The sequence below is a fragment of the Larus michahellis genome, chromosome 24, assembly GCF_964199755.1.
Source record: "Larus michahellis chromosome 24, bLarMic1.1, whole genome shotgun sequence".
Classification (NCBI taxonomy): Eukaryota; Metazoa; Chordata; class Aves; order Charadriiformes; family Laridae; genus Larus; species Larus michahellis.
Window position 1 is genome coordinate 4,133,102 of NC_133919.1, and position 13,960 is coordinate 4,147,061.

The window sequence follows — 13,960 nt, forward strand, 5'->3', positions numbered from 1 at the left end:
CCGTGTCCCCACCGCAGACGCCATCTCCTGCTGTGGTCAGCAAAACCCAGCCAAGCCCCCGCCGTGTGCCGGCTGCCGCAGCCGGGCTGCCCCCGAGCCCCGGGGGTGATGCCTGGTGGGTGCTGGCACCCGCACGCGGGTGCACACCGTGATGCTTTCGGCCGCCTGGGTCCCCACGGGAGCACTTGGTCCACCCTGCCGTGACCCCGCACATGGGGGTGCCCGGGCCAGAGGGTCCCCCCCCGTGAGCGCGGCGGTGTGCGGGTGCTGGCGGCGGCGTGCGCGTTGCCATGAGCCGGGGTGGGGGGGGGGTTTCCATGTGGAGGTGTGTGTTGCCATGGGTTTGCCGAGCCAAGGCGTTTCCATGGTGGCAGCGCGGCGCTGCCGGGGCCCTTCCAGAGGTGTTCAGCCCCCCGGGATGCCCCAACCGTAGGGCGCACCGGGAGGGAGCCACCGCCGCCGCCGCCGCCATCGCCACCGTGTCCCGGCACATGGGTGTCCCGGCCCCTGCAGCCCCTCCTGCCCCCCCACCTCCACCCCCCCTCTGCGGGCCAGCCAGAGCCCTTTTCCACGTGTTGTGTTTTCTTCACTTCACTTCTCTGGATAAATAATTAATAGAAGCTTTTTTTGGTCCTCCGGGCCCTTCCGCTGGCCCCTTCCCCCTTCCCGGCAGGGCTCCGGCGGGGGCTCGGCCCCCCAGTGCCGCCGGTGCAGATGGGGGCTGGGAGGGTTCGGCACAGCCCTGCCACAGGCATTGCCGGCACCGGGCCCCCCCACGGCGCTGAGTGGGACCGGGGGGGCCTCGGCAAGATCCTGGCCACCGCTGTCCTCGTCCCCCTCCATGTGTAGGGGGCAGCGCCCACACGTCCGAAGGGGTGTCTGGGAGCCCAAAAAGGAGCCCTGCGGGGGGAGCAGCCCCGCTCCCACCACAAGCTCCCCCAGCAGCTCTGGGCAGCTGGGAAACCCCCTTAACCTTGGCACTGGGCAGCCCTGAGCCCCGGGCTACCCCGCCTGGGGTCACCTGCCTGGGCCTGCGAGCCACCGTGCCTGGGCAATGGGGACACAGGGACGTACGGACGCAGCGGGGGGCCCCACGCCGCCCTGGCCATGCTCGCCGCTCCAGCGAGATGGCTCCCGGCAGGAGCAGCCAGGGCCGGCTCAGCAAGCCCAGCCACGGTTTCGGTAGCCACCCGGTTTCGTTTGCAAGCTCCTCGGGCTGCCAAATCTCCGGGTGGTGTATGAAGCCGGCGCCGCCGGAGCAGGGGCCGGCAGGTGGGTGCCGGCAGCGTGCTGGGGCGCGCTCCCGCGTGGGAACTCGCACTGTGCTGCGTGTGCCTGCGCCGGTGCGAGCGCGTTCGTGTGCGCACGCATGTGCCGGGGCGTGGATCACCCGGCACACGGGACCGCCGGGCGGTGCCGCACGGCAGTTGCTATGGGATCTTGCCGAGGACGGAGCTGGCACCCAGCTCGCTCCCTTCCCGCATGGCTGGCAGGGACCCGCACCCGGGGAGCACCCACCGGCCCCGCGGCTGCTGCTGGCTCCCTGGGGACCTCCACCCCATGGACCCCCGGGGGGAAATGAGGCAGGGCTGTGGGAAGAGCAAGGGGTCCGGCCTTGCCACGTGCCACCTCCTGGGGCAGGACAGGGCAGGCAAGAGAGCCTGGTACTGTGGCTGTGCTCCCCCGGCACCCAGGCTGCCCTGGCACGCTGGCCCCCGCCCGCCCGTGCCGGTGGCAAGTGGCTGAGTGCCCACCCATCCGCCCACCCCCCTGCTGCCGTGTCCCCGGGACGGCCAAACCCCTCTGTGAACATGTGTGACCCCCGCGATGCTGGCAGCAGCACCGTGAGGATCCTTGGGGGCCCTGAGCCCCCACCCACGGCTGTGGCGGCCGCATGGACCCATGGGGGCCAGTGCCCCAAGCCCCAGGACGGCTACCCAGGAGACCCTGATGTCAGTGGGACCCGTCCCCGGCGCCCCCACCCACCGGGGGTCCAGTGAGACCCCTGCGACACCTGATCTTCATGGGACCCGGCCATGGTGGACCCACCCGTGGGGGTCCCAGTGAGACCTCAATGTCAGTGGGACCTGGCCCCGCTGCCCCCACCCACAGGGTGATACCCCGATGTCAGCGGGACCTGGCCCCGGTGCCCCCACCCAGGGGGTTCCGGTGAGCCCCCGATGTCAGTGGGACCCGGCCCCCCCCGTGCTCCCCCCCGCGGGGGGCCCGGTGAGCCCCCGGTGACACCTGATCCCGGTGGGACCCAGCCCCGGTGCCCCCACCCGCGACGCCCCGCAGCCCGAGCCCGGCGCTGCCGCCGCCCCCGCCGCCCGGTGCCGGTGCCGGTGCCGACGGGCCCGGGGCGGCGGCGGGCGCGCGCGCGGGGGCGCGGCGGCGGCGGCGGGCGCGCGCGGGGCGGAGCTGGGTGCCGGGGGCGCGGGGCGCGGGCGGCTCCGGCTCGGTTCTCCTCCATTCATCGGGATCGCGGCGGGGCTCCGCGGCGGCGGCAGGATGGCTGCACGGCTGCCCGCGCTCCTGCCCCTGCTCCCGTTGCTGCTGCTGCTGCCGGGCCGGGGGCCACCGGGGGCCCTGGGCAACCGGCACGCCGTGCACTGGAACAGCTCCAACCTGCAGTGAGTGCGGGGCGGGCGGCGGGCCGAGCGGGGGAGGCCGCCGGTACCGGCACCGGGAGGCGGCGGGGGGGTGTCTCCGGGGCCGGGCGGGGCGGGGGGGCGCCGGCGGGAAGGACGCGGCGGGGGCGCGCCGGGGATCGCGCCGAAGGATGCGCGACGCGGCGGCGGAGGGGGAGGGAAGGGCGGGGGGGGGGGGGGGCGACACCGGGCTGGGGGCGCGCGCGCCGGAGCTGCGGGACCCCCCCACCCCCGGTGCCGGTGATCGCGCGACGCCCCCGTGCGGGCGGGGCCGCGGGACCCCCCCCCCCCCCACCGGTGCCGGTGCGATGCCCCTCCCGGCCCGGCGCACCTCGCCCTGCCCGCGGAGGCGGCGGCGGCGCGGGGTGTGGGGGGGGGGCAGCCACCCGGCCGGCCCGACCCGACCGGCGGCGGCTCGGGGCCCCGGGGCTGCGCTGCCGGGCGGGGCACCGGCTGGGTCGGGCTCGCCGCTGCAGCGGGGCTCGGTGCGGGAGCGGGTGGATCGGTGGCACCGGGGGGCCGAGCCTCCCCCCCCCCCCCCTTCCCCGACGGCGCTGACCCGCCCCGCGGCGGGCACTGGGGTGCCGCGGGGAGGGCACGGCCGGGTGTCCCCCCTCCTCCGGTGCGCCGGGCCGGGCACGGGGTCTCGCTGCGCCGCCCCCGCCGCCAGACGCGCCCCCCGCCTGTCTGGGTGCGGGAGCGGCACTGGCGGCGCGGAGGGGGGGGGGGCCCCGGCGTGTGCCCGCCAGCCCCCCCCCCCGCCCCGTCCATCGGGGGGGCGGTGATGCCATCCCTGGGGCAGCAGCCGGGGGCCCCCGGGGGGGTGGGGGGCGGTGTGTGCGTGTGCGGGGGGTTTTGCGGGGGCGAGCTGTGGAAATCGCCGTCGCGCCCACGGCCAGCGGGAGCGGAGCCGCCGGGAGCCCGGGCGATCGGTAGCCACCGACCCGCGGCACCTCCCTCACGCCCTGCGGCGGGGGCTGCACCCTCCCCTCACCCACCCCGGGTGGGGGGGGGTGGGGTGGGGGGAGATGGTGCGCGGCCCCCACACCTGGGGCTGGCATGGCTGCGCCGGAGGGGCGCGGGCACCGCAGGCATTGGGGTGGCGATGGGCGCTGCTGGGCTGGGGTCCCCCCCCTCCTCCATGGGGAGGGGGGCTGCGAGTGGGCGGCGGGTCCCTGGCCCCCTCCCCGGGGCTCGGGGAGCTCAGCCCGCTGCCGTCGCCCCTCTTCCCTCGCTGGTGCGAGCGCGCAGGGGTGTGGCGGGGACGTGCGCCCAGCCGGAGCATCCTCCGGTTCCCGCTGGTACCGGGGGGTCCCCCGGGCTCCCCCCGCCCCGCTCCCCTTTGTGCAGGGAGGGAGCGTCCCCCCCCCGACCCCACCACGGCAGCTCCTTCCCCTGCCTTTGAGATTGTGTCGCCAGGCGGAAGCCCGGGCCCCATAAATTGTGCATGTGTGCGACGTGCCGAGGCGCAGCACAATGGCGAGGCGCTCGGCTCGCCCCAACGCGCTCGGGCATCCCCCCCTGTGCCCGCTCCTCCGCCTGGACCCCGATCTCCTCCCCACGCCGTGACATTGCCGGGACCTCTGCGGGTGGGAGACTCCCGCCCTCCCACCCTCGCCCCGCCGCGACCGAGGGGCTACGTCTCCCCACCCCATCACCCGCAGCCGTGTGCCGTGACCCGGCGCTGCCCTGGCACCTCCCGAGGGACGGGGCAGAGGGGGTGCCGGCGGTGCCCGCGCCGTGCCAAGCCGGGGGTGGCACGACCAGACGCCCGTGCCCGCTGCGCACGCGTCTCTGGCACGGCTGCGAGCGTCCGGCTCAGGGCACGGGCGGCGCGGTGGGGGCGGCTGCGGCAGAGACGTGTCCCAGGGACTCCGGAGCGCTGATATTTATTGTTAGGCAGTGCGGCAGCTCGGCCGCAATTATAGCCGCGCGGCAAAGTGTCTGGATTAGATAAATTATGGGGGGAATTAGGCTCCCTGGGCCGCAGCCTGCAAATCCCAGCAACCCCGCTGCAATCAGAGCAATAAACAAGCCCTGCGCGGCCCCGTGGGGCTCTCCGGGGAGGGGGGGGCACGCCGGCAGGCTCGGCTGCGGGCCGCTCCTCGGGGGCTGCGCCAGGCACCCCAGAAATTTATTGCATCTCCTTCCGCACCGTCCCGGGTGCCCCTGCATGTCCCCTTGGCAGGAGGATGGGGCGAGGGGCTGCCCCCCAGAACCCACCCGCAGCACCCGGGGTCCCAGGGTTGTCTTGGGGGAGCCAGGGGCTGGCAGTGGCTTGTCCCCTTTGGGCACATGGCTGGGTTCCTCTGGTCCCCTGGCCACCACGGCGGATGGCTGGTGGTGCCGGGGGGCTGGAAGGGCCATGGGTGGGCAAAGCACCCCTCCTGCAGTGGGTTTGGGGTGCTGATGGCGAAGCTCGGGGGAGGCGTGAAGGTGGGGCGTGAGGCTCGGGGCAGCGCAGGTGCCGTCTGTGTCCCCTCATCTCCACTGGTGGCAGCCGACGAGCCCCAGGGGCGCGGGACGATCCTTGTCCTATCCCTGCCCTCTGCTCCCAAGTCCTGCCGGGAACAGGTGCGGTGGCACGGGGCAGAGGTGCGGGGTGGCCGCGTCCCACCCAGCGCTGACATTCAGGGGGGCTGTGTCCCTGGGGTGCCCCATGGAGTGGGGCCAGGGGCTCCTAGGGGTGTCCCCAGCTGAGCCGGGCCCTGGCGTGCCAGCGCGCCTGGGATGCCACCTCCCTGCTGGGTGTCCCGGATGCACTTTGTCCCTGCGCATGGGCACAGGCATGGCCCAGTGCTGCTGCAGCCCCCAGGACCCCCCCCAGAGCGGGTTGGGGTGAGCCACGCTGCGCCCCTGGCGCTGCTGCGGGGACCGAGGGCGCCGGGGACCGAGGGGTGCCCGGTGCTGTGGGGGGGGCAGAGCGGGGTGGCTGCAGGATGGGGGTACAGGGGGTGCTGGTGCCCGGCCGAGGCAGGCGGGTCGGAGCCCACCTGTGCGCGGGGAGCATCGCGTGCGGCCCCCTCCCAGCCGCCGGCGCTGCCGCCACGCTCCTCTTCAAGGCGGCTTTTATCTGGCTGACTTTGTGTTGCAGGCGGCGAGAGCCGGAGCGGGCTCTCGAGAGCCCTTACGCGGAGCAGCCTCTCCCGGGCGAGCGTCTACGCGCGGGAGAGGAGCCGCGTCCCCGCTCTGCGCCCCAGAGGAGCCGTGTCCCCGCTCTGCGCCCGCCGGGGCGGCTGGGGGTGCCCGGACTCCTGGGTCCTCTGCAGCCGCTGGACCCCAACAGCGGGGCTGTGCCCGGCCGGATCCCTCCATTGCATCTGCCAGCACCCGCGGGGCTGGGGACGGTGGCACCCGCGGCAGGACGGACCCCGGGGGTGCCCAGGGGCGCCCGGCAGGAGGCGCTGTGGGGCGCGGGGCAGTTGCGCCCAAGGTGGGGCCGTTCCCACCCTGCTGCGGGGCTGGAGGTGGGGAAGGTGGTGATTAAACCTCTCGGTGACTAATTACCCATCCCTGCCGGCTGCAGCATCCCCAGGTGCGCTGGGGGGGGCTCTGCTGCCCCACGGCTGTGCCCCCCAGGTTGGTCCCTGTGGGGCACAGAGCCCCCGGCCACCCGTGGGTGCTGGCTGTGGCGCCGGCGGGAGCTGCTGCCCGTGGGCAGAGGGTGCCGTGCCCTGTGAGTCACCGCGGCGGGCGGCACCGAGCCCCGGCAGAGCGGCCGGGGCCCACGGCGTTCCCGTGGGAGAAGGGGCCGCGGCATCGGGGTGCGGGGGCCGTCGCGGGGTGCAACAGGGCCGGGGCCACCCGCTCCTGCCCAGGCTGGTAATTGAGTCACTGGTTGCAGATTGATGGTTTAATTAAAACCCAATTAGAAACCTCATTGATCTTGTTAGCAAAGCGGGAAGGTCCGGGCTTTAGCGGGGATTAAAGGGATTGCGTGGCCGTCGATAGGGACGGGGGGGTACGGAGGCACCTGTAGGGCGGTGCTGGGGGTCCCGGGGTGCTCGGGGAGGGCTGTGCCCGTCACCCCAGGGTGGGCACAGCCCCGTGGCACCGCGGTCCCTTCACCCATCGCCGCGTCCCCGGGGAGCTGCCCCCGTCTCCCCAGGAGCCCTGATTCCTCGGGAAGGGGGGGGTGGCCCCAGGGACACCATGTGCCGGCGGTGCCTTTTGTGCCCGCGGCTTGCGGCTGCGCCAGGCGTGTTGGGGGGGGGGGACACGGGCTGGGGACCGTGCTGTGGCGCCGTGCCACCCGTGCGCGTGGGCTGCGTCGCAGGCGCTGTCTGCTGAGCCCGTGCGCGTGTGCGCGGCCGTCTGGGCGCCGTGACTGTGCGGCGCTGGCTGCGTGGGGAGGGCTGGCACGGCGGGGCGTGGGCGGTGGGCCTGTCCCTCCGTCCCCTCCGTCCGTCTGTCCGTGGGGGATCGATGCGCCGCCTTCGCCTCTCGCTGTGGCGCGGGGTGACGGGAAGGGGACCGCGTAAATCAATGGCACTTTTTTGTTCCCTGGCTGATCGATGGGCCCTGGATGCGCCAAAGGACGAAGCTGCCGGAGCCAAACAAAGAGCCCAGCTGGGCTGGGGAGGGGGGTGTCTGCCCTGGCCCCCAGTGCTGGGGCCACCACACTGTCACCCGCATCAGGGGATGCCTCATGTCGCCCCGGTCCTCGCCGTTGTCACCACCGACGCGGGATGCTGAGCCCAGCTCCGGCCCCGCCGCCCTCCAGGCCTTTCCCGCGCCATGGGGATGAGCCTCCACAGCGCCGGGGTCCAGCTGGGGGTCTTGTCCCACCCCGGTGCCGCTGCTGCCGGGGCCGGGGCGTGCTGCAGTGCACCAGGCGCTCCCTAGCAGTGCACGAGCGAGCGTGCGGCGCTCAGCCTAGATTTATCACAGCAGATGGGAGCGGAGCGGCCGCCCAGCCTCACCAGTGGCTGCGGCTTGCCAGGTAGCCGGGGTCCCGCCGGTGCGGGGCCGGTGGGCGCCGAGCCGAGCCCGCGCTCGGGACGGTTCTGCCAGGGGACATCCATCTGCCCAGCGCCGACAGGCTGCTGGAAGGTACCAGTGCCTCGCAATGCCCTGCTCTAAAAATGCAGTCGTGCAGAAGAGATGCTGCCTGTTCTGCTCCTGCGCTTAACCCTTCGGGCACTGCTGGAGCCCGTCGCGCCCCGCCGGCTGCACCGCGGCCACCACAGCCCGGGGGGGGGGTGTCCGTCCTGACCCAAGTTGCCTGTCACTGGGGCTTCCCAACAGCCGTGGGGGCTGGCAGGGAGCGGGCAGCCCGTGCCCGCTCTGGGGTGGGTGTCGGTGAGAAAGGGGGCTCGGACCCCCGCTCTGGGTGTCTGTTCCCATCCTCCTGCACGAAAACAGGGCCCGGGGGCTCCCTGCCTGCTGCTGGCGTTGGGCCGGGCACGTGGCTCTGCCTGCCCTGCGCTGTCGGACGCTGCTGCGGGCAGAGCTCGGGGCACTCTGGCGATGGCATTGGGGCTGCCAGGATTCGGGGGCATCCAGCTGTTGGGGGGGGGGTTGCCCTGCGGTCAGGGTGCGGGGGCTGAGCGTGACGGGGTGTCCTCAAACCACGGATGCAGCACCGTGGCCTAAAGCTGCTGCCCGAGCCCCCTGGACGTGCCCCGGGCCGTGGTGGCCCCGTGGCTCTGCCCGTTTGGGGCTCTGCTGTGGCCGCTCCCGGCCGGCAACGATGCTCTGATGCCTGCGGGTTCCCAGCACACGATGGCCAGCGATGGCCGTGGGGAGCGTGGCCCACACCCTCTGGGGTCCCCTGTGCCTCCCCGTTGCGACGCTGGTGTGCCCCAGTCCAGGGCAGACCCCAGCGCGGCGTGGGGCAGCGCTCGTTAGCAAGGATGTTTACCAGGAGCCGCACTTCTTAATGAGCCCCAGCTTTGGGTCCCGGGGGTTGCGTGTGCCTCAGCGCTGGGTGCCGCAGGGGAAGGGGGGGGTTACATCTCCCCGGCACCCCAGGACAGGGTTTCCCCTGGCACAGCGGGAGATGGCGCCCGGTGTCGCTCCCGTGGGCGCAGAGACCGGGGCCGATCCCGGGGGGAACGCGTTTCCTCCGGTCCCTCGCTCCCCCGGCACAGCCACGGTGCGGCCGTGGTGAGCACCGGTGCCCGCTCGCTGTGGGGCAGCCGGCTCGGGGCACGCTGGCGTCCCAGCCCCGCGTCCCGCACGGAGTTAATTGCAATTTTCTCCTTGGGGCCATTTCTTTAATAACAAGCCTTTTTCTCTCCTTCCCCCCCCCACCTTCCCACCACATCAAAGAAGGAAGATGAAAGATCCCGGCGCCCTGCGGAGCAAGGGTGGCTGCCTCAGCACCTTGCTGGCGGAGGAGTTGCCTGGCGGCCGGCAAGTGCCGGGCTGGGCTAGCGAATAGCGGCTGCGTGGCGAGGGAGGTGCCGCGTGGGGCTACGCTCCCTGCCCCGCGGGTGACGAGGCCTGCCGTCAGCCCCCCCGCCACGTCCCCCGGCGCTGGGGTGGCATGGCTGCTCGGGTCCCCCATTGCCGCTGGACTCCAGGTGTCGTCGTCCCCCCCGCCCCGGCTTTGGTTGTCTCGCCGGCACCCGGTTCTGGGGCGCTGCGTGCCGGGGTGCCGCCGGCGCTGGCCGCGTGCCGGGGCTCCCCAAACACCGCCGGGGGCGGTTGGGCAGGGTGGGGTGTCTGCACGCGCAGCCCTGCCCGCTGCCTGCCCGGCCCTGCCGCAGACACCCGGGGAACCGCCTCCGCTGCCGGCAGCGCCCCGGGGCGGGGGGTGGCAGGACCCCCCGTGGGGCGAGGAGACCCCCAGCGTGGGGTCAGGGCCTCGCGACCCGGGTTTGCCCTGAATGGGGACCCCGAGCTGGAGCCGTTGCCCCACGGCGGAGCCCGGTGACGCGTGCCAGGGTGGTCCATGTCCCGGGGGAGCCGGGTGAGGGACCCCCACCGCAGCAGGGCTTGGGGGGAGCGGGGGGCCACAGCGGGCGCGGGGCAGGGGCTGAGCCGGGTGGTGGAGCGAGGTCCAGGCCGGGTCCGGCGCTGCCACGGCGGCAGCTCGGTGCGGAGCCAGCGCCTCGCAGCGCCGGCTCGTAATTAATTGGCAGGAGCAGTGGGTCAGCGCGGCGGCGAGGATTACCGCGGCCGGGATTTCCATCGGGCGCGGATTAGGAGCCAGCGGAGCCTCTCCTGAGTGGATCTGAGGGGATTGCCGCTTCTAATCAATGTAAATGAGGCTCCCCCAGGGCCACCCTTTACGGCATTAACGAACTAACGGGATTAGCCGGAGCAGGGTGAGAAATCCTCTCTGTGAGCTGCGGCGCGTGGCGGGACTGGGGCCATGGCGGGCAGCGCAGTGGGTCGGTTGCCGGGGCCTCGTGTCCCCCCCGCACACCCGGGGCTGCGCGGCCGGCGAGGACCCAGGGGCTGCGTCCCGCGGGGTCCCCGGTGCCCGTCAGCCCTGTGGCCGGGTCGGTCGGTCTGTCCTGCTGTGTCTGTCCCCTCCTTGAGGCCGCCAGCACATTCCCGGCAGGACCCAGCAGCGCCGTCTCGTGCGCCCGCGTCCCGGCTGGCGTGTCCCGTCCCCCCCCCCCCGTGCCCGTGGGTTGGCACCCGTGGCATCCGTCCCCGGCAGCGTCCCTCCCGCACCCCGTGAGAGGGTGATGCCGCCCTGCGGGCCCGCGGAGCTGAGGTTGCGCCGGGGTCCCGGTGTGTTGGGGGTCTCTGGGTAGAGGTCGAGCCGGGGGTTACCGTTGCCCCCCGGGATCCGCGCTCCGCCTGTTCTCCAACCTCCGGGTCCCTTTTGAGGAGAGACCCGCATTTGGAAAGGGTGTTCCTGACCCCCACACGCCCCCCCCCCCCCGGCTCTTCCCTTGCAGCCTGCGGCGGGAGGGCTACACCGTGCAGGTGAACGTCAACGACTACCTGGACATCTACTGCCCCCACTACAACGCCTCGGTGCCCGAGCACCGGCTGGAGCAGTACGTGCTCTACATGGTGAACGCGGAGGGCTACCGCACCTGCAACACCAGCCAGGGCTTCAAGCGCTGGGAGTGCAACCGGCCCCACGCGCCCCACAGCCCCATCAAGTTCTCGGAGAAGTTCCAGCGCTACAGCGCCTTCTCGCTGGGCTACGAGTTCCGCGCGGGGCAGGAGTACTACTACATCTGTACGTGTGGGGCGCCGGGCGGGACCCCCACGCAGCCCCCCCATCCCCGACTGGGACCCCCGTGTCCCACCCCAAGTTGGTGTCGTCCGTCCCGTCCCCCCCCAACGCCGGCACTGCATCCCCACCCCAGCCAGGACACACCCCCCCCCGCCAAACCCCCCAGCTGGTCCCCCTGCCCTCCCCCTCCCTCCCCCCCTAAAACTGGACAGCTGCAGCCCCCCCAGGAGTGGGCACCTCTCTGCACCCCCCCCAGCTGGGCAGCTGCAGCGACACCACCACCCCCCCCCCCAACCCGCAGGAGCGGGCACCCTGAGCTCAGGGATGGGGGTGTGGGGTGGAAGGGGCGGGGGTGGGGAGGGCTGGGGGTGCGGGGGAGCAGGATGGGGATGGGGGGGGGCAGATGCAGGATTGGGAAGCTGGGGGGGTGCTGATGCAGGAGGGGGATGCTGGGGGGGTGTTGATGTAGGACGGGGGTGCAGGGGTGGGTGTAGATGCAGGACTGGGATGCTGGGGGCGGGGTGTAGATGCAGGACTGGGATGCTGGGGGGGCTGATGCAGGATAGGGGTGCAGGGGGGGTGCTGATGCAGGATTGGGATACTGGGGGGGCTGATGTAGGACCGGGATGCTGGGGGGGGTGTTGGTGCAGGATTGGGATGCTGGGGGGGGTGTAGATGCAGGACTGGGATGCTGGGGGGGGTGTTGGTGCAGGATTGGGATGCTGGGGGGGGTGTAGATGCAGGACTGGGATGCTGGGGGGGGTGTAGATGCAGGACTGGGATGCTGGGGGGGTTGTTGGTGCAGGATTGGGATGCTGGGGGGGGTGTAGATGCAGGACTGGGATGCTGGGGGGGGTGTTGGTGCAGGATTGGGATGCTGGGGGGGGTGTAGATGCAGGACTGGGATGCTGGGGGGGTGTTGGTGCAGGATTGGGATGCTGGGGGGGTGTTGGTGCAGGATTGGGATGCTGGGGGGGTGTAGATGCAGGACTGGGATGCTGGGGGGGGTGTTGGTGCAGGATTGGGATGCTGGGGGGGGTGTAGATGCAGGACTGGGATGCTGGGGGGGGTGTTGGTGCAGGACGGGGATGCTGGGGGGGGTGTAGATGCAGGATTGGGATGCTGGGGGGGGTGTTGGTGCAGGATTGGGATGCTGGGGGGGGTGTTGGTGCAGGATTGGGATGCTGGGGGAGATGTTGGTGCAGGACTGGGATGCTGGGGGGGGTGTTGGTGCAGGATTGGGATGCTGGGGGGGGTGTAGATGCAGGACTGGGATGCTGGGGGGGGTGTTGGTGCAGGATTGGGATGCTGGGGGGGGTGTTGGTGCAGGACTGGGATGCTGGGGGGGGTGTTGGTGCAGGATTGGGATGCTGGGGGAGATGTTGGTGCAGGACTGGGATGCTGGGGGGGGTGTTGGTGCAGGACTGGGATGCTGGGGGGGGTGTTGGTGCAGGATTGGGATGCTGGGGGGGGTGTTGGTGCAGGACTGGGATGCTGGGGGGGGTGTTGGTGCAGGACTGGGATGCTGGGGGGGGTGTTGGTGCAGGATTGGGATGCTGGGGGGGGGTGTTGGTGCAAGACGGGGGTGCAGGATGTTGATGCAGGTGCAGCCTCCGGGTGCAGGAGGGGGGTGCTGCTGCATCCCCCCAGCCCGAAGCGCAACACCCCCCTCCCACACTCCCCCCCCCGCCCCCAGGCAGGGGCAGACCCCACCATGCCCAGACCCACGGAGCCTGCGGGTGCCCCGGGGCTGGGCTCACCCCGTCCCGCTCTTGCCTTGCAGCCACGCCGACGCACAACCACCGCCGGGCCTGCCTGAAGATGAAGGTGTTCGTCTGCTGCGCCTCCAGTAAGTACCCCCCCTGCCCGCCCCGGGGGCTGCGGGGGTGGGGGGGCGGCGTGGGGTCCCCCGTCCCTCCCCGGGGTGTTTGAGGGAGCTGCGGTACGAGGTGGCCAAGGAGCGTGACACACACACACCCCCCGTCCCCCGCCCCCCGTCCCCTCTCTCCCTCTTGCAGCGTCGCACTCCGGGGAGAAGCTGGCGCCCACCCTGCCGCAGTTCACCCTGCGGCCCGAGGTGAAGATCGAGGACCTGGGTGAGTCGGGCAGAGCCCCTTCATCCCCCCGTCCGGCCCCGGCCCCGCAGCCCCACGTCCCGTGTCCCCCCCCCCACCGCCGCCGCCCCCAGGGCAGCCCCAGCCGCGGGGTGGGGGTTCGGGGCCACCCCCGGTGCCACCCTCACCCTCTCGCTCTTCCCCACAGACAACTTCAACCCGGAGATGCCCAAACTGGAGAAGAGCATCAGCGGCACCAGCCCCAAGCGGGAACACTTGCCCTTGGCCGTGGCCGCCGCGCTCTTCCTCATGACGCTGCTGGCCTCCTAGCTCCCGGTGCCGGCGGGGGCCCAGCCAGCGTGGCTCCGCCGAGTGGGGACCCCCCGACCTGCTGCCCCTCGTGAGAAGCCGGTGGGGAACCACCGTGGGACCACGCACCCCCCACCCCCGCCCCTGCCCGGAGAGCCGCCCCGTGGGGCAGGGGCCCGCGGCACGCGCCCATCCCGGCTGGGACTCGTCGTCCCCCCCCGCCACCGCGCCGACGGCTGCGGCCACGTCTGCGAGAATGCGGCTCGGTGCCACCGACACCGTCCCACGGCGCGGAGTCCTGCCCGCAGCCCACCTTGGTGCCCCATGGCTGGGGGGGCAGCGGCCGGGGGAGCCCGGTGAGGGCAGGGACCCCCAGGGCCGGGCAGGCTGTACATACCTATATAGAGATCTATACATACTGTACAGAGAGCGACTATAGAGATATATCTATACTGTACCATAGGCAGCAGCGCTGGCCCCGGGCTGGCTTGTACATAGTTGAACGTGTTGGATTTTCCTCGTCTTCCGTGAAGACCCGACCTATGCAAACGCACAGACACTTTTTGGGGAAAAACAAAACAAGACAAAACAAAAAACAAACAAACAAACAAACAAACTCAACCTTTTTTTCAAGTGCTTTGGCTGGTGATTTTCATATTCTGCTCTTAATCTCTTAAAAAAAAAATAAAAAAAATAAAAGGTTAAAAAAACCAAAAACAAACGAAAAAAACGACCCCTGTCACGGCGGCGTGCAGCGCTCCCGGGCACAACGGCCCCAGTCGCAGGTTTGGTGCCGCTGG

At 72.0% G+C, this 13,960-nt stretch overlaps 1 protein-coding gene across 2 annotated transcripts; it reads left to right on the forward strand.

Annotated features, from left to right (window-relative positions):
- The first annotated feature begins 2,412 nt into the window (after positions 1 to 2,412).
- EFNA3 (ephrin A3) lies at positions 2,413 to 13,835 on the forward strand. Of its 2 annotated transcripts, XM_074566793.1 has the most exons (5): positions 2,413 to 2,633; positions 10,511 to 10,800; positions 12,581 to 12,646; positions 12,816 to 12,893; positions 13,060 to 13,835. In XM_074566793.1, the coding sequence occupies exons 1-5, from the start codon at positions 2,512 to 2,514 to the stop codon at positions 13,179 to 13,181; spliced, it is 678 nt and encodes a 225-aa protein (XP_074422894.1). In that variant the 5' UTR covers positions 2,413 to 2,511; the 3' UTR covers positions 13,182 to 13,835. The 2 variants fall into 2 exon arrangements, with proteins under 2 accessions (XP_074422894.1, XP_074422895.1); XM_074566794.1 differs by lacking the exon at positions 12,816 to 12,893 and having other exon boundaries at positions 2,434 to 2,633.
- Positions 13,836 to 13,960: the final 125 nt, after the last annotated feature.